At 45.2% G+C, this 26686-nt stretch overlaps 1 protein-coding gene across 1 annotated transcript; it reads right to left on the minus strand.

The window, feature by feature from the left end:
• On the minus strand, positions 1-25598 carry SLC25A33 (solute carrier family 25 member 33). Its single transcript, XM_080921825.1, has 7 exons — positions 25362-25598; positions 13340-13519; positions 8054-8131; positions 6528-6628; positions 5038-5104; positions 1803-2080; positions 1-443 (listed from the first exon to the last, which is right to left on the minus strand). The coding sequence occupies exons 1-7, from the start codon at positions 25415-25417 to the stop codon at positions 244-246; spliced, it is 960 nt and encodes a 319-aa protein (XP_080777951.1). The 5' UTR covers positions 25418-25598; the 3' UTR covers positions 1-243.
• Between the last annotated feature and the right edge of the window lie 1088 nt (positions 25599-26686).

Below are 26686 nucleotides of genomic sequence, written 5' to 3' on the forward strand. Positions count from 1 at the left end.
TTTAATTTACTCGCTGCTTAATCCTCAATCCTCTTAAGTTAAAAAAGAAAGTTATAATTAACTATTAACGTTAATGAGTTTAAACCTTCCAGAAACATGAATCCAAAAGGAAATGTCCAACGGGTGACAGGAGCCAGGTATTCTATGGCCTTCGCTTTTCAGTTCTGAACACTAAACATCAACGGAAAAGAAAATCTCTAGGGTTTTCAGTTTTATTCTTCTAGAGCACATGTGGCCCTGTCACTAAGCACGCTCTCCCATCAGGTACACGATGAACTCATAGGTGGACAGAACAATGGCAGTATTGGGGATCTGCCGGATGAGCTGAGCAAACAGTCCTCGGTAGAAGGCAAGGTAGCCTTCCTCCCGGAATACCAGGCGCGCCGTCTGCACGAATGACGTGTACTTGCTGCCTTCCTCCCGGAGCCGTGTCCTGATGACCTCTGTGGGAAAGACAGCAGGAAGAAGTCAAGGCTCCCATGTCTATTGGGCATCTTGGCTCTAACCTGACAGTGCACTCATATGGAGAGGGACAATGGAAAGTGAAGTTCTAGCAGGGCACAATGGCACATGCCTCTAATCCCTGCACTTGGGAGGCAGAGGCAGGCAGATCTCTGTGAGTTCCAAGCCAGCCTGGTCTACAGAGTGAGTTCCAGGACAGCCAGGGCTACATAGTGAGACACTGTCTTGAGAGTGGCAAAAGAAAAGGTAAGTTCTCTTATTAGACTGTGTTCCCAAGATTCCCTCGGATCTCCCCTCTCTAGCTGAAAAGCCACCTGGGCTCCCTCCCAGCACAGTGGCCCAGTGCTGGTCAGTCCTACTTGTTGAGCAGACCTCAGAGCCTAGGAGGCACTGCTGGTCTCTCCCTCTTTCTGCCTTTGTGTCTTGGTGGTGCTCCAGTACACAATGGGGCCTAACCCTTGTTCCTGAAACATGATATATCTGTCATGGCTTTGCAGGGGACTTTTGAAAACACACTTGTTTTGACGTCATAATGAACTATTTTTAAAGTAGGTCAGTGGGACAGTAGTAATCGCATCCTTGCATCTTGGATAATGTTGCAGCTCAGCAGCAGAGCATGTGTTTAACATTCACAAGGTGCTATCTATGTTTAATCCCTAACATCCCAACAGGAAAAGTGTTCCTGGCTTGGGAGGCAGAGGCAGGTAGATCTCTGCGAGTTTCAGGCCAGCTAGACCTACACGGTGAGTTCCAGGACAGCCAGATATAGAAAAAGCTGTCTCAAAAGCAACAATAACAACAAACAAACAAACCCCACAGAACAACAAGAATACTCAAAGAAGCAACAGGCCCAAATAGATTTATGTAGCACCTACTCAAAGAAGCTGAGTGACTCTTCATTTGGCTCCCATGTAATGTTTTGAGCCAGGAAAATATTAGGTAAAGTCTAATTTGGGTTTCTTTGAAAACAAATGTTCAGTGACCCACATTTTGGCCTAGCCAACTTTTGCCATACTGAGCTGGAGCTGAGCAAGGACGAGTAGGTCAGCACTCACATGACTTCTGTCTGGACAGTCAATGATGGTGTCACTCTACTCTGCAGGGACAGAGTGAGCATCTCCAATTCAAAAGTCTGGAGTGTCACCTTGGCCAGATCAGACATGCTTAGCCATGCTTAAGCATGCTTACACATGCTCCAAGCTGGGAATCTCTGGATTCAACATGTCACATGTATTTCAGGTAAGGGACACCCAATGTATGTTTGCATTTCAGTCTACAAAGTGACAAATGACAAAGCCAACAACTGTTTCCCTGCTCCAGGAGAAAAGAGCAAAACACACCGTGTGGGTAAGCAATGCAGGAGGCACACCCCTTAGAAACAGCAGCAGCTGCCATGAGTCCAAAGAAGCTGGAGGAGCTTTTCTCAGTTCCGTCGGTGGAGACTAGCGGAGCGTCTTTCAAACACTTCTTTAAACTCTCGTAAATAGCAAAGCAGATGATTGTTTCTGAGATCCCAGCATATGAGGCAGTCAGCCCTCTGTAGAAGCCACGGATGCCTTCTGTCTGGTACACATGCCGAGCACACTGGAGTGCATTCATCTGCTTGCAGCCTCTCACCCTGTCAGAGGGGACCAACAACAGACATCAGAGAGAGACACCACACCCCGTCATAAAAGGGATCACCTATGGCACAGAAATGACACAGGAGAAGAAACCTGTCCTTCTTGTTCTGAGGCCACCTGACCCCTGGCCCACTGTGATGCCAGTTCAATTAGCTGAGCAACCTGACAGGCCATATAGCAGATGGCCTCTGAATCTACAGTCATTGCAGCAGGCTTACAGCTTCTGACCCAATTCTAGAAAATACTAATGGAAGATGACATTTGTCAGAGTGAACATTTGGATCTAAAAGCAGGATTAGCTAAGTAAAGTGTGGTGTGTGTTGAGGACAGTTGTGATGGAAGGAAGAGATATGAGAAAGCTAAGTGGAAAATAGACAAAGTTATATACCAGATAAATCATCATGGCACAGAGAGAGTGCTGAAGGGAAAGGTTGGCGTGGTCTTCTTTTTGGTGTACTGGGGATTAGACTTGGTGCTTTGTGTACGGTAGGCAAGTCCCAGGCCAATGGCTCCCTCTTACCACCGCTCTCTGCAGTGTGATTTGTGTGCATGCTAAGGCCTGAACCCAGGGCCTCATGCATCGAAAAACAACAACAAACAAAACATATTATGTACACACATATTTATATATATATACACACACATATTTCTTCTTAGTTTTGTCAAATGGCATTTTAAATCTAGGTACATTTCCTGATATTTTTACTCACTCATTTACTTTTAAGTATCCATTGGTGTATTTATTTTATGTGTGTGTGTGTGTGTGTGTGTGTGTGTGTGTAGCAGACATTAGTTCGACTGGAGCTACACTACAGGCTGGTGTGGTATTGGAAACCGAGCAGTGAGTACTCCTAGTGCTGACACAGCGCTCCAGCCCATGATGCTGTATTTTTATTCTATTATTTCTAAGGTTAGTCAGAACCCCTGCCTTATCTTTTCAAAAAAAAAAAAAAAAAAAAAAAAAAAGAAAAAGAAAAGAAAAAAAGAAAGAAAGAAAGAAAAGAAGAAAGTAGGTAACCCAGAGCGAGCTGATGTTCTCTGTTTCTTAGTATTAGTATTCTGTGCTCACTTTAGAAGGAAATCATTAACAGAAATTATCTACTTTTTGTTGTTTCTTGTATACATATTCCTTTTGTTTATAAAACAGTGTCTTCTACTTGAGAGTCACTGAAGACTAGTTCTGTTTTACAGAATAAAGTGGTGTTGATACTAGAATAGAATGGAAACAGCCAGGAGGGTTGCAGAGTGAGATCCTATCTCAAAAAAACCCAACAAACAGAGATTTAAGATAAATTGCTAAACTTCTGTACTCAAACCTTTTGTATGCTCCCCACCCCAACCCACCCCACCCCAAGCTAGCTCCTTTCAAGAGGGTGGGATCGGTTGCCACCTCAGGAAGTTCTCCTCTCCTGACTCCATCCAGCCTAGATTATACTATGGACCAGAATGCTGGACACCTCACACCCCTTGTCCCACCCTGTTTGATTATAATCCTGTTTGCTGACTGATTGTACCACTATAAGGTAGAAGGTACACCCAATTTCCCTGCCAACCACGGAACAATATATACTCACAGATGTTCACAGATCTCACCTAAATAAAGGTCTAAACTTCCTAAGAAGTAGAAGGGGCCTCAGTCAACAGATACATTTATCTGTTGCTAACCACAGGTGATATCAGGACACTGTGAACACTTGGCTCTGAGGTGAGACAAGGCTAACCAGAAGCTTGAAGCACAACAGTAAGGAGAGGTGAGGGACTGGACACTCAGGAACATAGACATGTCAGACACACAGCATTTTTGGAAACTACACAGGACTGTCTCAATGCTCAGTCCAGGAGTTAGTTACCCTGGAAGTAACTGATCCTTGTCATAAGATCCTATCGAGCACTGCAGAAGTCAGAATGGCCTGTGGAAACTGGAAGCCCTGATCAGGACATGCATGGTCACAAGAGGATGACAAACCCAGGCAGGTCCGCTCTCACCCTACAAGTACATCTCAGGCTTTCCCCTCTCCCTTAGAGGAAGCTGGAGGAAGGTGAGCCTGCTAGTATTCCCAGGGTTCGAATATCTGGGCTACACAGCACAGAGGCTCTTAGAATACAGCAGCTCCTTGAACTTAAGTCTGCGAGAGCCCAAATTTCTACTGGAAATCAACATTCCTTCAAGAAGTATGAATGTGGGTGGCAGCCCACAGAAATAGTAGCTGTGGCTTTATTCAAATAGAAATGTTTTCCTTTGTCATAGTTTAAAGGCATTGCTTAGTATACTTGTTCTTTGAAAATTCTCAGGTGTTGCTGGCTTGCTGAGAAATCTGATTTACATATAAAAGCATTAAGACTGTATCACAAATAAAAAATGCTGATGACTTCATTTCAATTGGTTTCTATTTCTTTAAAACCCTTGCTCTAGCCAAGGGTAATAGGTCTGCAAGGCAAGGCCTGGGGAGGCTTGAGATAGCAAAATTGCAAATCTGAAGCAGCCTGAACTACACAGCAAGTTCCCGTCTCAACAAAATACAAAGTCCAAACATTTTGTAGGTTCCACCAGAACACTCAAGGAACTTAAAAGAATTCCAGGGTGGGTTCAGGATGGACATCTGGAGACTATGTCCAAAGTGCCCCCCACCTTCCGCTGGGGTCATTCAGCTAGACAGCCAGGCCTCTGCAGAGTTTACAACCTCCTGACATGGGCTCCACGGAGAACCCCAGAGAGGAACCCAGGAAGGAGCTGGGACCATGGAGAGGCTGCTCTGTCCCTCTTCCCTTGCTCTCTGCGGCTCCCTCCCTCCACAATAGTGTCAGGATCGATCTCAAAAGACATTTCTACATATGGTCAGAGAGAAATCAGAGTGAATAGCTATGGGTCCCTACTTCCCGTCCACAGCTGGTGTTGGGAGAAGGAAAAAGCACTCCAGGAAGACTCCAGATAAGGAAGGAACTATTGACTTACTTTCGTTCTAGCTGCATCCTCGTTTTAACCATCCAAATAGGATTCATTAAGGTATTTGTGACAAAAGCTGGAGGGAAAAAACAGTCATCACTGATACAGCCAGTGCTCACTAACGCTGTCTTTACCATACAGTGCTCTCAGTCACCATGCAGTGGCCTAGAGTGGGGTGCAGAAGCCCTGGGTTAGCTGTGTCCCACAGTTTAGCAGCCGCTGCCAAGCACAGCCTTCTGGCCACTAGGAGGTGCTGCTATCATCTCGGTTCATTCCAAGTTAGAAGCTTCAGATCCAGAAATAACTGCTTTTAAACTTGCTGATCTCTTATAGCTAACACTGAATAAGAATGTTAAATCTTCAGTTACCTGAATTTAAACTTGGAAACTTAAGGAAACAAACATTTAAAAACTCATTGGCCCACAGAAATCATTATTTTGGTAAGCCTTCAGCAGCATTTTAATATTCCAGGTTGGCCCTAAATGCCTAGCTCTCCTCTAACAGCTAATGTCCCCACAGTCGTGCGTAAGCAGATTAAGTACGTCACTGGAGGGCACTGGTTTGAAAAGCTCCCTCAATGTGTGCTTGCTTTACCCAGGGTTCTCCTGGGTTAATTTTACAAGTGTTACAAAGCTGATTAACAGGGTCAGGATTACGGCTAGTTCACCATGGGTCACCCTTTTTTGGAATGGAACACTGCCCTTCTCAGGGCTCAGTATTAAGGGGAATCGCTCTTCTTGTGTGAAGAAGTTTACTTAATATTGCTTTCTTTCTGACTAAAGATCATAAACTGGGTTAGTAATTTTATTGAGAGTAACAAAGGAAACTGGTATGGACACATTAGGTTATTGGCAAAAGAAATTCTAAAGGGTTAATATAAATTCTTTAAACATTCTGTTAGATTTAAATGGACAGAAGCCTCTGTGCAGAAGAGCAGAGGTTTCTGCTAGCAATTTAGGAGCCAGTGCTTTCTCACACACTCCCTGGGGGAAGTCCTGCCCTGAGCTCCACAGTGTGGCGGGAAGTTTTCCTCAGAAGAGAACATACTGTCTGGAGGCAGAAGGCCTTAGGTTCAGCCTCAAGTACCACACAAAACGCAAAACCCTGATTCTTGCTATGAAAGTCAGCTGTTAAGGGCAGATGCACCCCGGATACTTTGGGGAGTCAGAAAGAAAGCAGCTCCCACTCTACATTAGAACTCAATAGGGAAATCAGGAAGATGAAGAACACATCTGACCAGTGTAGGACATGTGTGGGCGCCTGGAGGGAGACTAAGAAGCTAGAGTGGTCAGAGAAAATGAAATCTGTTTAAAAACTGCTAATAGTCATGTTCTACAAACTCCAATACAAAGCTTTTGAAAATGGTTTTAGGGTCAAAAGGGGCAGAGAGTTAACATCTAATTCCTGGAATGATTTAAAAAAAAAAAAAAAAAAGGAGAAAGCAAAACAAAACAACACATGCTTGGGACAGTCCCCGTCTCACCTGCCGGGGAACATACCTGCAGAGCCAGCAGAGAAAATGTGCACGGTATTGCTATTGGGCACGAAGACGCCATTGAATTGCTCTTTGGCTTTGGAGTAACATGCGAAGTACACAGCCCTGTTAGACAAACAGAGAACACCATGAAGAAATCATTACTGCACTTTAAAAGTATACAGGTCCCTCTGCAACATCCATCACAAATTGGAGACCACAGCAGAGAGTAACAAGCTTAGCCAGCAAAGAACAAGAACAAGAGGCGGGGCTCAGGCCCAGGCCTGCCACTGCGCCTGTGATGCTCATGCCTTCCAGAGATGAGGTGGAGACAGCCATGGCCAGGATAACAGAGGAAATGAGATTTTTTGGAACTGCATATAAAAGTTCTTTCATAATCTGTTTGTTTTTTGAGACAGAGTTTCTCTGTGTTGCCCTGGCTAACCTAGAACTCACTCTGTAGATCAGGCTGGCCCTGAACTCATAGATCCAACTGCCTCTGCCTCCAAAGTGCTGGGATGAAGGTGTGTGCACCACTGCCCGGCTCCTTTCACATTCTTTACTCTTATTCTGGATAAATTCTAGTCTCCTGAGCGGAAGGTATACTATCATTTTAAAGGTGCTCTACAATGCAAGCGCGCTCACTTCTGTCTCGTGTGGAACTCGTGCAGACCAGTCTGATTGCCTACAGTGACTCGGGAGGCATGCTTCATCTCTGCATTGCAGCAGCACTGTGTGTCTTCACCTCTGTGACCTGTGACAATACTGCCACTTGTCCCTTTTACACACACAATTCCTGTCTATTAGCAGTGCCTATAACTTCATACAGAGACACTAGCTACGCATGGATAATGAGCATGGAAAGTGGCCAGTATTCTCATGGAAAAGGTGAAAAGAGACAACAGCTTAGTGTGCTGGAATAGTACAATCCTATGAAGCCTTTAAAAAGAATAAAACAAACAAGGACGAGGGGCTGGAGAGATGGCTCAGCAGTTAAGAGCACTGACTGCTCTTCCAGAGGTTCTGAGTTCAATTCCCAGCAGCCACATGGTGGCTCACAACCATCTGTAATGGGATCTGATGCCCTCTGCTGGTGTGTCTGAAAACAGTGACAGTATAAAATAAATAAACAAACAAACAAATTAATAAATAAATCTTAAAAAATAAAATAAAATCCAAGGACGTAATGTTCTAGAAACTAAAATCTAGGAGCCTTTGTAATTCTTTAGACTAATGTTCCTATTAGTCACCTGGATATGCTGCTAAGAAAGCAGATGACACGGATCTGTGTGCAACACAACCCTGGGCATTTCTACACCCAGGGACTGACCACAGACCACACTCAAGGTAAGAAACTCCCTCAGAGAGACTGGAACGCTGACAGATAATTTTCCCACTAAAACAACAGAGCCCCCTTTTCACACACATGTCAGACATGGCTAGGCAATTTTACTACAGAGGGAAAGCAAACAGCCACTCACCAGTGTCACTCTGGGGCAAGAAAAGATTCTACTGCATAAGTGGGAGCTTGCTCAGCAGTTAAGTGCTTACCGTGATGGTGCAACTCCAACCAAATTTGGACCCAGGCCTCTAAAGAGTGACTTTGGTCCCTCCTTTTCCAGGATCGACCTGAATAATAAGAAAGAGACACAGTTTTAGAATCTTTGTGGAATCTGTAGCTGCAGATGTGGTTGGACAGGTGAGTGTTTATCTAGAGACTATGAAGCCCTAGTGGATCCTCAGAGCAAACAGAGTGCAGTGGCGTGTACCCGTAGTCACAGCCCTTGGGAGGCAGAAGCAGGAAGGTCAGAAGTGCAGTCATCCTTGGCTACAAAGGGTCTGAGGCCAGCTGGGCTACTGTCTCAAAACAAACCAAGACGGCCTATCTTGGCAATAAGAAGCCAACCTTCGCAGCATCACCTTGAAGGAATAAAATGTTGGGAGTCCCCTGACTCTTACTTCCTTTGTAGAATATAACACTAGAAGGCTGTAGAATCAGACAGGAATGTTACACAGAATAAATGCAAAAGAAAGACTGTCCTAGGAAATCTCTGATCCTGTTTCTTAGTTACTCTCACTTCAGTCTGAAATCTCACTTTCTTAGGAGGCTCACAAAGAGAGATCACAGGTTCAAGGTCTGCCTAGACTACACAGTGAGTTCAGGGCAGCGAGCCCCTGGCTTAAGATCTACCTCACACGTACCTCACATGTGGGAGACTCCAGCTCAGGTCTCCATGCTGCTTCCCTGCAGCCTGGGCCCAACTGTATCACTATGATACATCACTATTTCACCATATCATTATTATTTTTGGACAGTCTCACTAGATAACCCAGGCTGCTTACTAACTTGCTGAGCCCGGCTTCAGCCTTCTCAGTGCTAGAATTATATATGTGTAATACCTCAGACTGAACAGATGAAATTTCTTTCTTTCTTTCCTTGTTTTTGCTTTTGTTGCTGTTGTTTTGAGACAGGGTTTCTCTCAGTAGTCCTGGAACTAGCTCTGTAGACCAGGCTGGCCTCAAACTCATAGAGATCCACCTGCCTCTGCCTCCTGAGTGCTGGCTGGAATGAAAGGTGTGCACCACCACTGCCTACCAACAATTTATCTTTAAAAACGTACTTTTAATGTGTGTGCATGTGCACATTTACAAAGTGTGTTGAATCTCATTAAGTTGGAGTTACAGGTAGTTGTGAGCTGCCCAGTGTGTGCACTGGGAACTGATGTTCCATCTCTGAGAGAATAGCAAGTGCTCCACCACTGAGCCACCTTTCCAGCCCCAAGATGAAAGTTCCTGAACTTGAAGACTACACTGTGGTTCTGAGGACAGTAGAGAACATGTCCAGGAGTAAAAGGCATGATGCACATTTTAAAAGGTTCAGAATTTATGAATGCATACAGAGCCAAACCGGCAAAGCAAGACAGAAACATGTCTATAGAACGGTGTGTCTATAGAAAGGCACAGGAAGTTATCTGCGTCATTCTTGTACTTCTCTATTATTTGAAATTATTTCAAAACAAAAGGTTTTTTTTTTTTTTTTTTTTTTTTTTTTTCCTCCAACAACAAAGGTCAGGCACTGGTACTGCACACCTTTAATCCCAGCACTTGGGAGGAGAGGCAGATGGGTCTCTGATTTCCAGGACACCCAGGCTACATGGAGAAACCCTGTCTTGAAAAACCCAAACCAACCAACCAAACAAACAAACAAACAAAGATAACACCATCAACAACTCTTTCTACAGGCCATAGTATCAGAGACTAAAGTTACAGCACATAAAGTTTATAAAAATCAAACAATTCTTAGGCCTCTATGAACACGGTCCCTCAAAATGAAATTCATGGGAGTTTCACAGGAGTCACGAGGCTAAAAATAAGCCTCCTGGCTTCTATCAGGCACAACTTAATGTTTTCAACTAAAACACTTTATTTTTTATTATCTTCCTCAGAGAGAGGACTGTTTCCAAAAGGCTAAGCTCCTTGAAGAAAGCATGTCTCTGGTGGCACCTTGGGGTGACCTAGACCTGCTGACACAGCAAATACTAGAGATTCCAATGCTGCTCTACCTGACAGTGTGCAGGCTTCACTGCGCTCTCCAGCAATGAGCCCTGTGCAGCCGAGAAGCTATTTAATTTAAGACAGTTAAGGGAACCTCTGGCTCTAGGAAGCTAGGAGCCCTCATCCATAATACAGCAAGGAGTGTGTGTCCTCAAGTGACTTGAGCCTTTTAAGAGCTGAAGAAAGACAGTCTCCATAGTTACACATTTAACAGTGGCAACAAGTCAAACCTGTTATATAAGCTGAACTTCTGCCCCATCTGGGTGTTTACGAACTCTTCTGGAACAATCAAGTTCCCACTATACAGAGCATACAGTTTTGAAAGACCAATGTAGGAACCAGGCCACTCTCCCACAGGCCCGCCACCTTTCATGTTGGAAAAGCGTGTAAAAAGCAATCAGAGTCTTGTTGCAGTCCGTCACTCTCTCCCCAGGGTAGACCTGGATGCACAGGAGAGACAAGTATCTACCAGAATGAGGCAGTTTTAGAAAGATATGGACATTAATTTTCAGACTGAGGAAGGGAGCTGGAGAGGAGGCTCAGGGTTACAATCACTCCATACTCTTGCTGGTTCTCAGCAGCTCTGTCAAGCAGCTCCCTGTACCTTTAAGTCCCCAGCTTCAGGAGACACACACATTCAAATTCTTAAAAAATTATTAAAACTTTAAAAAGACCTTACATTATAAAACAGTAAGGTGCCCCCCACCTGCTCGGCTTGAGTGGAAAGCAGCTACCTTCGCTGACCGCATCCCAGGGCAGGACAGTGTCCACTACTTTGGGATCTTATCCACAAGAACATCCACACAGCCTGAGGACATGCTTTCTTCAGGTGGGAACTAGGACTCACCATACAAAGAAACTGTGCTGCAAAAGTCATTGTTTAGTACCAAGTGCTTCTTCAGTCACACACAGCACTCCAAGGAGCCTGAGGACACTGTATCACGCCACATAAGCACCTTCTACCGCCCAGGGAGAAGTGAGAGTGAGGAGACGAGAACATGTGGTAAGAAGCTGGTGCAGGTGGAGGACACAAGAAGGAGCTGTGGTGAAGGAAGAAGGCAGAGCCTCGGGTAGGTGGGTGGGGAACTCAGGTTAAATAACCAGGTCCGTGTAGCATATACCTGCAGAGATGTCAAAGCCAGAGAACTTGTACTAGCTACCTTCCTGTGCTTTTATAATTTATTCTTGAGACAGGGTCCTACTGTGTAGCCCTGGCTGTCCTGAAACTATGTAGAACAGGCTGGCCTTGAACTCACAAACCCACCTGCCTCTATCTCCAGAGTGCTGAGATTAAAGGCGTATGCCACCATACCATTCCTGTGCCTTTAGCGGAACAAGGAGGCTGGAGGGGACCAGCATAGTCACAGGACTGCTGTGTGAAGAGCCCGCAGGTCCAGGGATGGCTTTTGCATGTCGGAGGGAAGTGAGCAGGGCCTCTGGCTGCTGCTGAGCAGTGTGAGGAGTATGGATGGTGACATCTTGTGCCAGCGTGGCTAGGGGGGCTAGCACGGCAGCGCAGGCATGACTGTGAAAGCAGAGCTCACAGGGTTTACTGTGGGTGAAGAGAAGTCTCCACAGTGACTCCAGGCCCCAGAACCATGACTACAAGAACAAAGCTTTTTTTAACCAAGTAGGCTCAGGGCCTAGCCGGGCAGGAGCTCTGGTCTGCACCCTTTTTGTTGGGCATGAGTTGAAAACATTCATGCTGTTCAGTCAGTAGGGAGTAGAGGTGAGAAACTCCATCCCTCACAGGTGACTAAATGAGACCACCCGGGGACAGCTGTCACTGAGGGAGCCCTGGGACCCTGCCGCAGCAGGAAGAGGTGAGGTGGTACGGCAGCAGCCACAGCTAAGCAAGCAGAAGCAGCAGCCAGTGAAGGGGTTGAGGTCCTGTTCTTGGCATCTCTGGGTCAGCACCAGCTACATCTCCACACAGGACCTATAGGAGGTGAGCTGGGCTGTTCTGGTTTTGGTTTACCTTGCTCTTAGCTGTTCCGAACTGTCCTAGAAATAAGTGGGATGTGCATTACACACAACTCTGGGCTTCTACAATTGTCAATCTGCATGCCTTCCTCTGTAAGATGGGAGTGACTCAGGTCCAGACACTCATCTTTACGGCTGAAGTGAAAATCAATAGAATCTTTTTAAAGCCTGAAAGGCACTGACAGCAGCCCATGCTGCAGGAGCGTCCTAAAAAGATACGCATCAGGCTAAAGAAAGACAGCCTGAGTGAGTGAGACAAGCACACACAACCTTTCTAATCGGGCAGCACCATTAACACAAAACCTAACTTAATTCCATGGTTAACATTTTGACATGAACATAGTGGAGGTGGGAGTCTGTGACGTCACCACTGACTCTATCAGCCGCCCACTGCTGTAGGTCTGTGGAGAAGCACTGGCTTCTGTGTGGTGTGGAAGTGGTTCCTGAATTTCCAACAACAAAGTGCCCCTTTCCTTTGTTTTCCACTGTGATGAATAACTCGTATAGGTGGGGCTACTGGAGATATGAGAAACCAGAGACGGAGAATACACATCCCATAAAACATTCCCATTTACCTTACAGGCTTAGTCCAGCAGATGGCTACAGCTTTGGGGTAATGGCTTCTCATGTAGAGTAATTGTTAACTAGTCATATGAAGGAAGCAGTCCTTCTGAATGCTTCCATCTCATGATGGCCAAGACACTACAAAAGGTGTCACCTGACATCAAACAGGAAATATTCTCTCAGCCACGGAGGACCGCAGATCCTGTTTGCCCTCACTGAGCTCCATGCTGCCTCACACCCCGGCCTCTGGCCTTCCCATCCTATCACTAACCCCTGCATTTGGGAATTCACTCCCTCAGTGTTAAAACTGAACATTTGGTCCTCCTCAACAGCAATTTCTTAAAAAAATATCTGACCAGGGCTGGAGAGATGGCTCAGCAGGTAAGACCTCGGTTCATTTCCCAGCACCCATATGGCAGCTCACAACGGTTTGTAACTCCTGTTCCAGGGGAATCAACTGCCTCACATAAGTGCAGGCAAAACACCGATGTACATTAAAAAACTAATTATTAATTAAAAACAGAAACAAGCAAAAACCCCCTCTGACGAGCACAGTGGCACAGGGAGTGAGGACGACCTGAGCCTGCTCCCGGAGCCCTGCCCCCCACCCATATGCAAGGCACATCATCCTATTCCTCAAAGAGTAAGTAAGAACTCTGACTCCTCCCTTAGGACCACACTGCATAAAGTGGACAGGCGAGTGACGGGAGGCCTGCAGGACTGGGCTGCACTTACTTCAGAACCTGGAAGAGTCCAGGCGTCACAGATGTTGGTCTCACCATTCCAGCTCCACTGATGGTCCCCAGATGAACCTGAGGATAATACACTGTCCGAAGAGCTAGCCTCGAAGACTGCAGTCTCGTCTTAATGACTTCTAGTGGACATGTGAAAATAGCACCAACTGTGCCCCCGCACCTGCAGGAGAGAGACCACAACAGGATCAGAAGGCAGTAAATATGACTGACATCTAGTCTTTTCCTCTTTAAAACAGAGTTCCTGTTCATTTCACACAACTTGCAAGGACTTAAAAATATTAGCTGAGGTTCCAGAACTAAAGAGACACTTCATAATGACCTGCCAGCTCAGATGCCACATGGCCACTGGCCAACAGTTTGGTGCCATCCCTCTTTACCTCCACACAGAACTGCAGCCAACTCCCACTGTTGGATATCCACCCAGTCTCACCATGAGACCCACCATGAACAGTCTAGAGAACACAGGGTCGCTTCAGCTCTGCCCTTCACAGCACGTTCATCTCCTTTTAAACATGCTGCTTTTTGGTACAAGGATGAACTCAGCCTCACGCTAGGCAGATGCTCTGAGCTACACTCACAGAACTTTTTATTTTACTTCAAGACTAGGTCTTACTAAATTGCCCAGCTTGCAATCCTCCTGCCTTAGCACCTGAGCAGCAAGTCACAGGTGTGCACCACCACACCAAGCTTTAACACCTTTCTTCAAGACAGCACTTCTTTAGCCTACACTACCTCTTCTCACCTCTTTCACAACAGTGTCTACCAATCCTGCTGGATGGTCTGGCTACAACAAATGATGCCCTGTACCATCTAAAGTCACCACCTATACATCAGGGACTTTCCTCCCTGGGAACATGGCCCTAGAGCAGAACAAGTCCAAGGTGGGCCCTGGGTCTTAATTTGCATCTGTGGCATCAGGACCAAACAAGTTCACAAATGGTGATGGCTCAGCCAAGGATTATTCAGTCAAGAATTCACAGAGAAAGTCTTTTTTTAAGTTACATGTATTGGGGTGGGGAAAGCATGCCACAGCATGAGTAAGGAGGTCAGGGGACAACTTTCAGGAGTGCGTTCTCTGCTTCCACCACATGGATCTAGGGACTGAACTCAGGTCATCAGCCTTGGCAGCAGGTACCCACACCCACCAAGCAGTTCAGTACCTTTTAAGGTGTAAATACTTGGGGGAGCATTCCTTCTACCTGTCTGAGTCGCCCTGCATTGGGCACTGCCTCTTGGGGAGGCTTAAAGAGGAGTTTGACTGTGCTTACCCCACGCAGGGCAGGTGCCAGGCTGTAGGGCTGTGGGCAGCTTTGCGACATTGCTCTGTGGGTGGGAAAGCACAGGCTGAGATGTAAGAAAGCCGGAGCTGGTTTGGGGGATCCCTGGGCCTAATGTGGGGTTCTCAGACTCTTGGACACTCAGGTGCCACTGGGAGTGTAAGAAGAGTAGAGAAGGGAATAGGGGGAACAGTGCTTAGCCCAGGGCCAGGGGTAAGGTGTGGGGGTGAAGGGGAGCTAGCTTCAGCTTGTCCAACGGGTGACTGTCCTTAGTTTGGTAGAGGCAGGCTTGGTGGCAGTTGTAGCTAGGAGCACAGAGAGGTCTTTTACAGGAGAATTAAACTACGGCCCTGTTTAAGAAAGAGAAAGGAAGGAAGAAGGGAGGGAAGGAAAGAAGGAAACAAAGTACTGTTTCCGACAAGCATCCAATCCTCCAACAATCTTTTTATGATGTGGGAATATTATTAGCCCAATTTACCAGAAGGGACTTGAATGTTACAAAATAGAAACATATATGGGTGAGGGAGGAGGAAAAAACAGCTTTATTTGGCTATTTAACAAACCTGTGTCAAAATTATGATCATAGCATGAAAAGTAAAATAAATTGAGCTGTTATCTACTATCAAAAAGAAGACGGAAGGAATAAGACTAGGAAGCAGGGAAAGGGGGAGGAGACAGAGGGATACAGGAAAACGCAAAGGGGCGGCCTGGGCTTGTTTGCTGTATGCTGCAATCCCAGCATTTGGGAGGCTAAAAGCATGAAGCCTATCATGAGTTCCAGGCCAACTAGGGCTTCAGAGCAAGACCTTGTCTCAAACAAAACAAAGTCCAGAACTAGAGCTGACATTGCTAACACTGTGTTAGCATTACTAGTACACGTCTGTTACCTCAGTGTTGCTGAGGTAGGCCAGAGTCACAACCACAGAGCAGGTTAAGGGGCCGCGATAAGGACTGAAGGGGTGCGGGACAGACATGAGTGGGCTCGTTCTTTTCAAGGCTTGTTTACTTTATTTTTAGTTATATAAATAAATGAACAAACATCTGGTCGTGTCTGAGGACTAACTAGGGATGAAAACTGTCCCCAAAGCGGGTCAGAGCATCAGAGTCAAGGGCTGCACGGAACAAAAGGGGTATTCTCGTATTCTCTCTGCTTCCTGGTCACCTTGAAGTTACTGAAAACACAAACACAGGTAACTCCTCCCCTCTTTAATAAGAGGTTTCTGCTGATTACCACAGCAACCAAAAATCTATCACACTTGGCCGGAAATTCTGTGGCAGCATTGAGTATTTTCTTTCGGTTGTCTATGCATTCCTGGTCACTAAAGCCAATGAGGAACATGAGAGTCATCTTCTATATCCCCAGAAGCCAACAAGACTATCCTGTGGCAGGAAGTCACCTATGTCCTTTCTAGTTTCTTCTCATCTTGTTGGCCTGGGCACAGATACAGTCCCTACTTTAGGAAGGGACCAGCTAAGTCCTTCAATCTGCAGTCCAGAGCTAAGAGGGGCCAGAGACAAAGCAGGAAGAATAACAGGAAGGCACCCCTCCTCTACAGGGCCTAATACTGATAAGAGAGTCTTCTCTTCCCAGAGAAGGGGTGGACTCGGCCTTTTGGTTCTGAGCATCTTTGGGCAATGTTCGGACATCAGGAAGTCTTATTCAACACAGTGTTCACACCAGAGATGAAGGATCAACTATCTGGCTGGATAGGAAGGAATATTTAAACTACTGATCTCCTAAGTCAGTGGTTTTTAACCTTCAGGATGCCACAACCCTTTAATATAGTTAGTTCCTCACATGTGTGACTCCCAACCATAAAATTACTTTGTTGCTACTTCATAACTGTAACATTTTTACTGTTAAAATCATTACATAACATATAATATGCAGGATATGCTATGTGTATGTGGCCCATGTGAAAGGGCTGTATGTCTACCAAAAGGGGTCATGACCTATAGGCTGAGAATGGTTATTGTAAGTGGAGTACATACACTGAGATGTGTTTCTAAATATCCACTGGTGTAAAGAAGGAAGAGTCTGGAGAGAGGACTCAACAGCTAAGGGCCCATACCTTTCTTCCAGAGAACCAAACTTTTGTTCCCAGCACCCCCCATCCAGCAGCTTGTAACTGCTTTACTTCAGCTCCAGGGGACCTGAGATGCTTTTCAGGTCTCCACATGTACCCACACAATTGTCATACATTTCACACACAATCTCTCTCTTTCTCTCTCTCTCATGAAATTAAGAACAAAACAAAACAAAAGAAACTTTTGTCTTTTTGTTTGTTTTTTTGAGTAGCACTGGCTGTCCTGGAACTTACTATATAGACCAGGCTGGCCTCAAATTCAGAGATCTACCTGCCTCTGCATCCCAAGTGGAATTAAAGAAAGGTGTATGCTATACCATCTGACTGACAAATAAAAATTTTAAAATAAAAATATGGAGAGAAATTTTACTTAAATTTTTACAACTTAACGTATAATTTATGTATTTATGTCATAAAATAAAGAGGGTACTGGAACAATATGTGGCTGGTTTGGGGAGATGGCCAGTGTGTAAAATGCTTGCCTCACAGAAACCATAGCAATGGAGAAGCAGAGACAGGTGGGTCTACAAAGCTTACTGACCAGCCAATGTAGCCAAATTGTTGAGCTCCAGGTTCTATGACAGTGCTATGGTTTTCAGCCCAGGGAGTGGCACTATTGGAGGTGTGGTTCTTTTTGAGTAGGTGTGTCACTGTGGGCATGGGTCTAAGACCCTCATCCCAGCTGTCAGGAGGCCAGTATTCTGCTAGCAGCCTTCAGATGAAGATGGAGAGCTCTCAGCTCCTTCTGCACCATGCCTGCCTGGATGCTGCCATGTTCCTGCCTTGGTGATAATGGACTGAACCTCTGAACCTGTGAGCCAGCCCCAATTCAATGTTGTCCTTATAAGAGTTGCCTTGGTCATGGTGTCTGTTCACAGCAGTAAAACCCAAACTAAGACAGAGAGACTCTGTCTTTAAACAAAAAAAGTTGACCTTCATATACATACCAACATATGGAGGAACACAAGAACACTGTAATCTTAGAGCCATGTAACCAAAATGTGAGACCACTATTTTAGACTTGGTTCCTTGGTTCTTAGCCTAGGCAATTCTGACACTACCTTCAGTGACATCTAGCCACATCTCAAGACATTTTTGGTTGTTGAAGTGATGTTATTACCAAACTGGTAGGCTGCTAAACATCCTAAAACACTGGGGAACAATCACCCTGTCAAAACTGGAAAATTCATTCTAGACTGATAAGACAAAAAGCTCATTGTGGGGGCAGTGTAAATAGGGTGGCACTGCTGGCAGCCTCCCAGCATACAGCTCTTCTGTCTCAAGCCATACAGTATGAATGGGACCAAGGCCATTTCTACTTTTAACTCTGACTCACTTAAACCCATTAACATGATACTACGTACTCTACCACACCGTCCTTCAGAGAGGACCATGTGATTTGGCCCAAGATACTCATCATAAATTCCTTTAGAGCAATGACTGGTTTAGAGATGGGTGTGTCTTCAACTGAAATTATGGCTGGTCTCATAACTGAAACTCAAGACCCACTCAGTGGTGGAGACAGAAGAACCGCATGCAGGAGAGGGGACCATGCGGATATCACTGGGTGGAGGAGAGCCATCAGGGCTCCACAGTGACTGTGGAGAGCTTGCTCCAAGAGGTAAACCAGTGGAGGGTAGATTTCCCTTTGCTTACAGCTACAAGTCCTAAATCTGCACCTAAACTTTTCCAGAAAGCTCACAGAAAGTTTACTATTGCAGACAATGTTTAATGGGCAGTCAGCAATCTTCATCTGTATCAGTAAGGCTCTGGCAGAGCCTCTGAGGAGGCATCCATATCAGGCTCTTGCCAGTAAGCACTTCTTGGCATCAGCAATAGTGACTGGGTTTGGTGGCTGCTAACATTTATATTTTTATATCCACATGGCCCTTGCTTAATTTCCCCTGTGGATTAAGTGTCTCTCCAGTTTAGGGCAGAACAACAACTACAAAATATAAACTGGATCTTTCTGCTATTTTTATGGGAATCACAAAGTTACATAAAAATTTTAAATTATGTACATAAATTACCTTTCATCTCAGAATTTTAAATAATCAGCAATTTTACATATATGTTTTTAGTAAAATATTCTGTTTCCTGAGCATAAACCCACGCACCTTCAGCACTAAAATCAAAGCCAAAGTGTTTTCTATTTTTAAAAAAGCTTATTATTTTTAAAATATTGTGTGTGTGTGTGTGTGTGTGTGTGTGTGTGTGTGTGTAGTGATTATGTGGCAATAAACTTGCATTACATTTACTTATTTAATGTGGGGGTGGCCTTGTTGCTGTGTTTCTATGAATGTCAGAGGGACAACTCAGTTCTCTCCTACCATGTGGGTCTCCAGGTTTGAACTTAAGTTGTTGGGCTTAGCAGGAAGCCCTTTGCCCACTGAGTTACCTCTCAGGCCCTAATGTGCTAGTTATAATAAAATTCACTACCCAACTACTGGTAAACTGATTTCCATGTTCATGTATCATATATAGGTACAAAATGGGCTCTCCCAGCAAACAATCCCCACCGGTTGCAACCTCTAATCTTTGGGAATTCAGTGATTCCTTCTCTTCTCTGACACTTCTGTAATCACTACTTGAAGAACATTAGTTACTTTTGGCATACACTACAATATTCTGGTAAGTTTATTTAAATATTTGACATTACCAGGCTTATGAGATGTCAATTAACAAATTGCATATTCGTTTCATTAAGGCAAAAACAACTGGAAGTAGACAGTTCTCCTTTAGATGATACATCCTCTATTCCATTTAATTTGGGAGGAAAATTTTATTTATTTATTTGTTTTTTTGGGAGGAAAAGTTTAAATAGCACTCTTAAGGTTAGAGAGATGGCTTGGCAGTGAGAGAGTACTTGCTTGCTCTTGTGAGGGACCCAGGCTCAGTTCCCAGCTCCCACATGGTGGCTCATAACTGTTCCTATAACTCCTGTTCCAGGGGATACAACATCTTCTTCTGGCCTCAGGGGGCATCAGGCATACACACAGTGAACATACATATAGGTAAGCAAAATATACACATAAAATAAAAATACATAAATCTTAAGAAGAATCATATCTTTCAAAAATAAGAGAAATATAAATTAGTATTACCTTATAGCAATATAGTTTCAGCAAATATTATTGTGTAACTCAGCAATAAAGTAGTTTCTCTTCATTTGGGACAATTCAGACCACATCCATTTATACCCAAGTTAAGTTAATAAGTTGATATTAAATTGTTTAATACTGACTGGTACTTGTAACCTGCTGGGCACCACAAGAAACTTCCATCCTTAGCTGGGGGTAGGAGTGAGTGTTTGGGGTAGTGGCTCATGCATTTAATCCAAATGCCAGGAAGGCAAAGGCAGGTGGATCTCTGAATTCAAGGACAGCATGGTCTACAGAGTTAAGTTCCAGGACAGCCAGAACTACACAGAGAGACCCTGTCTTGTACAAAAAGGAGGAGGAGGAAGAAGAGGAAGTGAAAGAAATTTCCCTTCTATTGGGCATTTCCCAACCAAATTAAAAAAAAAAAAACAAAAGACAAAATATACTTTTCATATATACAAATATACTAGATGAATAAGTCAATTATATTCACAATAGTATATAGATATCCTGATAGAAATATTGCTCATTATATCTGTTTAATAAAGATTCCTGTAAGCATGTGTTATTGTTCGTCTGTTTTATGTAGTTCAGTGAATACAACCAAGGACTTGCGTATGCTAGCCATGCTTTACAGTGCTGTAGCCTCAGCCTCAGGTAAGCTTGAATGGTCTAACACTTTCCCTGGACAACCCAACACCATCTCTGGAATGCTTCCAAGTAACTAGGATTAAACTGGTAGCAACACAGAGCCAGAGTACACCTGTCACTGTCCTCAATGATCTGTTGGAAGACAACACATTCTGAAAATATCTACAGGCTATACATTTTCAGACCTGAAAGAACTATTATATTCCAATTAAAATACTCTTTTAGAATATGCTGGGAATTAAACCAAGAACCCAGGGCCACTGTCATAATAAACACACAATCTACCAGTAAAGTTATTTCCTGGCCCCTATTAAAATATTTTAAAGGTCATGGTACTGTATATTATGATAAAACACACACACACAAAGCCACACCATAAACAATAAGACTGAAAGCATCTAATGCAGACTCAACCTCTGAATCTACCACAGCCTAATTATAATTAATCCAGCTGTGCTGTCATCTGCAGCGTGGAGCAGATCTAATGGCAGCACTGTAGGCAAAGGATGTCACTATCACCATAACACAAGACCTTGAAGACAAATCAGTTCACAAAGAAGGGTCACTTCAGAGAATTCCAGTGGCTGCCTCCTCCTCCTGTCTGCCTGCCTGTCTTGTCTATCTTTGTCTCCTTCCCAACACCTCCAGAACCCTGGCTGTCCTGGACTTTGTAGACCAGACCTGTCCTTTTCCTTAATGGGATAGTTTAAACCACAGAAAGGAATGTTAGTTTTTATGAAGTGGAAACTTAAGGCTTCTTTGGAAAGTTGGTGTTTTGCTGGTGCAAACACATGTTAAAGTAGACACAGGTGTGAAAGGCTAAGGCTAAGGATTCTTTGCTAACAACATGCATGCATTGGTCTGTCTTACATTGTGTAGTTGAGCTGCATTTGTCAGGACTCCCTCCATAGAGAGAAATGCACCAAAATACTTCTGGTGGTATGCTGCAGGATTGAGCTGCCTGCTGACCTGTGAACTGAACTGCTTGCTGATTTCCGGACAACACAGACGGAAATTGCTCCAAACACACCCCCTCCCTTTATCCTTTTTTTCCCACTAAGTCTGGTGGGTCCTGGATTACAAGGAAGGTTAAAAGGATTAAAAACCATTATTTAAAATAGGATTTGAAAAAATTAAAGTTACATTCTTTGTTAGAGTAACAATGTCTGAGTTCTTGCTTTGACAACATCAAGGAAAGCACAAACTGTATAGGTCCGCCCTTTAATGCCAGGAATGAGGCTCATCCACACAGACACACCACACACGAGGAGGCAAACAAAAACGCTGAGACCAAACACCTTTAAAATGTTGTAGACTGGGACCGGAGAGATGGCTTGGTGGTTAAGAGGACCAGGCTTGACTCCCAGCACCCACACGGCAGCTCACAACCATCTGTAACTCCAGTTCAAGGGGATCCAATGCTCTCTTCTAGCCCATTATGGGCATAGCACATGTGTGTGATACATAAACACACAGATAGACAAAGCAGTCATCCACATAAAATCAAATCTAAAAAACATTTGACTCAGCAGCTGTATCTCCACAGGTATGAGTTCTAGCGCATGAGAAGGGACAATATGGCGTTTAAAAGATGTCATCAGTGTGTTTAGGGTTTGCTATAAATTATGCCATTCACTCATTCATTCACTGATGCCAACTTGCACACAGGCTTTAGAGACTGATGTGCCTTCACTGTTCTCTCTACTGTCTTCAGACACACAAGAGGGCATCAGATCCCATTACAGATGATTGTGAGCCACCATGTGGTTACTGGGAATTGAACTCAGGACCTCTGGAAGAACAGCCGGTGCTCTTAACCTCTGGAAGAACAGCCGGTGCTCTTAACCTCTGAGCCATCTCTCCAGCCACTGTTCTCTCTACAACCTGGCACTGAATGTTAAACACAGGCTCACTAACAGTAAACTACTCAGGAATGCACTACAATGGAAATCAACACATCACTAAGAAGAAAGCAAAGTGAAGAGCAGGCAGGGGTTGTAGCCAGCCAGGCAACATGGCTCATGCCTTATAATCCCAGTACTTAGAAGGCTGAGGCAGGATTACTGGGAGTGTGATGCTAGCCTGAGCTATACAATCAATTCCAGACCTGCCCACACAGAACAACAAACAAGAACTCGATGTTGCATTTAAAGTAAGTGTAAAATCGGGTTGGGGTGTATACACACTCAGAACCTTTCCCAAAATGCTTATTTCTAGACTTTGGTCTGTGGTGGACTTTCTTTCTGTTCTCTTCTCAAAAGGCAATATGCTACACTAAAAATCTGACTACGATCTGTTAATATAGGAAATAATCTTTAGAAATTACCTTTGGAAATAATCCAGAAACTTGTTTCTTCAAGGAAAAATAATTAAAGACTAAGAATTGTTTTGGTGCGGTCCATTTTTCCACGATCAAAAATAAATTTTCACTCATTATATTAACTTGTAAGCCTCTGACAGCTAGTAAAAGTGTATCACTAGGACCTGGTAGCACACATCTTTAGTTGTGGTACTTGGGAGGTAGAGGCAGAGACAGAAGGTCTCTGAGAGTTCTAGACCTTGTCTCCAAAGAAACAAAACTTGTTTGTATTGTTATAATTGGGATATGGTTAAATCTGTTTGGGAACATAGTCTATTCAATAAATAAGGGAAACACAACAGATTTTAAAAGCAAGATCTCAGGCTTCTCAGAGGCACTGAACTTAGCTCCCTGGGTGCCGGGAGCTGACAGAATTAAGAAACTTCCTTAGCCTGAGTAACGCCATTTTACACAGATCTCAGCCTAGGTTTCTGTTTCCCACAGTAAAGGTCTTTTCCCAGAAATTAGGTGATCTCACTTTGGTCAGGTAGCTAGCCGAGTAGAGCGATCACCCAGACAACGGATCCTGCTTGGCAGAACATTCCCTCCTGTACCTAGGTTGTCCCCCTCCTCAAGTAATTCTTCACAAAGGGTATTGTGAGAAATCCTTTAACCGGAAAGTTCCCTTAGTTCCATACCTTACTTTCCCATGCCTTATTTCCTTCTACCACCTGTATAAAACTAGCATGTGAAAAATTAAAAATTTGTCAGCTTGATCAGACCACTTGACTTGCTGGCCTTTTTCGAGCCTCTTGTTCCCCCATTCTCTCCTAGGTGATCCCGGGTTCCTGTAGACTGTCCTGTGGGTCGGGGCACCTGGGGAGATGCCAGCTAAACAGAGGAAAGCGTTTACCAGGACCCCTGGGCTGACACTTTCAACTTCAGGCTGTGCCCTCTTTACACCCAACTCCTTTCATGCTCTACCTTAAAAGGTAGTTTAGGCTAAAATCCAACTAGTAACTCTGAAAGCATCTTTTTGAGGGTTCATTTCTTTTCTTGTCTGCAAGCACAGAGATCTTAATGAAGGCGCTAGAACTTGTTAAGCACACCACCGCTTCAAGCACACTAATAAACTCCCCGCCTGTTAATGAGTCCCAGAAGCCTCGCTGCCCACTGCAGCATTCTCTATCAGAATGTAGGAGAGAGGTTGGAATTGGCAGCCAGAGGGCACTGTGAAGGGTGTGCAGGAAAATCCATCCAGACAGGGCTATCAACCAGTGAGCTGAGCACAAGCCACTCTGAGACTCCTCAAGTTAAGAGCACGTACACATACAACATAAGGGACAACTCGGTTAGAAAAAAGTGTAAACAAAGGGACAAAAACTAAACCCCACCGAGTATAAACTGATTTCTCTCAGCTTTAAAAAATATGCCTAACAGGTTTAAAATTCCCAGGCATGACACACTTATATAAAGTGGTTTACTCTAAGGGTGCCTTCAGAGGCTTACTCTCAAAGACAATAGCAATGAAGACATGGATGGGAGGAATGAGGGGCTGACCAAAATGAATGAACAAGAAATTCCTCCTGCCTGAGCACACCCATTCAAGCTGTCTGCTTGCCAGGTAAAAGTACCAAGACACCAGAAACCCTTTCATCGCGGTTATTTTCTGGGTAATTCTTCAACCATTACTTCCTAGTATAAAGAACTGTTTAGGTCCAGGCCACAGATATAGTTCTCAAGTGAAGATGATAACACAGGATAAACGCTGCATGTTATGTAAAACATCATACACTTAAACCGTTTGGTTAAGTCTCAAAGAGCCCAAGACCCCAAGCGCTGGGGACACAGTTCCATAAATAGTTTGAAAACCAGCACCAAAAGGGTCCCAAGCCACTAGCAACCATGACAAAAGGGAAAAAAGATACTAATTAAAAAAAAAACAAAAACAAAAAAAAAAACCTAACTTTTGTTTTTTAGGGGGTTAATTCAGCCCCTAGTTGTTTCCTCCGACCATAATGCGTTCCTCCACTGAAAAATCACTGAAGGTGCTTTAAGATCGACAAGCACAGACAAACCTTCCGAGGGCCCCCATTTACCCTCCCACGTGGTGCAGGCCAGCATCCATTCGCCCCCGCCCCCCTTACTCCGCAGGGCAAGCCACGGGCGACACCTGCCTGCAGCTCTGACCCTGCGCTGTACCTCCTAGGCTAACTACCCCGGGACCTCCAGCATCCGCACCTCTGAAGCGGCGAGTGACCGCAGTTGGGGGGGGGCTCAGGAAAACGCCAGGAGGCTGGAGCCATGGGGGCCCGGCGCGATCGCCCCTGGTGACAGTCACACCAGCCAGGAATTGTTCAAAAGGAGAACACGGCGAGAGGCAGCCCGTGGTGGGGGATGGGAACGCGGACGCGCGGAGTGGCCGGCTGACCCCGCGGTGGGGACGCCGAAGTCCTGACCCTTCTGGGCCGCCCGCCTTGGCTTCACCCCATACTGCGGCAGAAGGGAACCGCGGATTCCCGAGGCCACCGCACGCAGGGGGAGAAGGCCGAGGATGAGGCGAGCACCACTCGGGCCCGAGGCTCACCCGCCGGCGAAGAGATGAAGCAGCGTGTTCTCCTTCTGCTGAGTGCCCGTCGCCATGGCCGCGCCGGCTCCGCGGCCCGCCGTAGCCGCTCGTGGGACGCGAGAGGTCTCGAGCTCCCCTGGTCTCGCTGCCCTCCTCAGGCAGCCGCCGACGCTCCCATGCGCGCGGGAGGCCCAGGCGCCCGGCTCCCTCCGCGGCGTCGCCGCCGGCCCGTCAACGGCCTCTGCGGCGCTTTTCAGCCGCTAGTCTGCCCAGCGTGCTGCCGTCACGTGGCGGAGGCCGGGCCGTGACGTCACGGGGTGCGGTGCGACGAAGGTGTGGGCCCGGATCCCGTACGCCTATTGGGCGGCAGGTGGATGTGGGCGTGGCATTCGTGCAACGCGGGGCGGGGCCAGGTCCCCGGAGGCTGGCTTGGTTGGATTGGTCAGGATAGCAAGTGGATGGTCTGCAAACCGGTTGAGGCCGCTTGGTCCCTTCTCAGAGGCTGGAAACGTGTGCGTGACCATGGCCTATGCTCCAAGCCTCGACTTAAAAAAAAACAAAAGTTATGTTTACGTGTATGTGTGATTTGTTTTGCTTTTGAGATAGTCTTGCAGTGCTGACTGCCTGGGACTTAACATGTAAACCAAGCTTAGCCTCAAATTCACATTTGATCTGCCTGCCTCTGCCTCCTGAGTGCTAGAATTATAAAAAGTGTTCCAACAGGCCTGGCCTGAGTTTGTTGGTGTTTTAAGACATAGTCTCACTATGTTGCTCTGATTAGCTTGGAACTTTCTATGTAGACCAAGATGACCGCGAAGTCACTTTGATCCTCCTGCCTCTCTGCCTCTTCAGTGATTAAAGGCACGCACTGTCATACCTGGATGTTGTGTGTGTGTGTGTGTGCTTTACTGTGTGTGTGTTTAGGGAATGTCGTGGGTTCACACATGCCACTCTGCAAGCGTGAAGGCCAGAGCACAGCATGCAGGAGTCAGTTTTGCTGTCCATCATGTGGGTCCTGGGAACTGAATTCAAGTCATCAGGCTTGGCTGCAAGTACATTACACCCTGAGCCCCCGATCTTTTGAAGAATGTTCATTTTGTAATATTTCCATATGTAAAAATATATACAGATTTCATATTACATCTCATAGCTCTGAGCTTAAGTGGGGGGAAAAAATAACTTGACCTAAACAGCCTGCCGGCTTCCAGCATACCCTTAGTCTTGTGTGTTCTTGATCTTCCTATAAATAGCTTTATATTTGGTATGTATTTTTCAGTGTGGATTTTGTACTGTGTGCTCTGATGCTCAGACTGAGATACCCAGACTGTTCCTCCGCTTAAATA

Source organism: Micromys minutus, assembly GCF_963924665.1.
Source record: "Micromys minutus genome assembly, chromosome: 9".
NCBI classification, from domain to species: Eukaryota; Metazoa; Chordata; class Mammalia; order Rodentia; family Muridae; genus Micromys; species Micromys minutus.

What these genes read in the sequence shown, in the direction of transcription:
- SLC25A33 (XM_080921825.1), bottom strand. Translation starts at nt 25,417, where the DNA reads ATGGCGACGGGCACTCAGCAGAAGGAGAACACGCTGCTTCATCTCTTC. An exon ending in GGACTCTTCCAGGTTCTGAA is followed by an intron (nt 8,132 to 13,339) that starts GTAAGTGCAGCC and finishes CTTATTATTCAG; the next exon opens with GTCGATCCTGGAAAAGGAGG. An exon ending in GTTGGAGTTGCACCATCACG is followed by an intron (nt 6,629 to 8,053) that starts GTAAGCACTTAA and finishes TTTGTCTAACAG; the next exon opens with GGCTGTGTACTTCGCATGTT.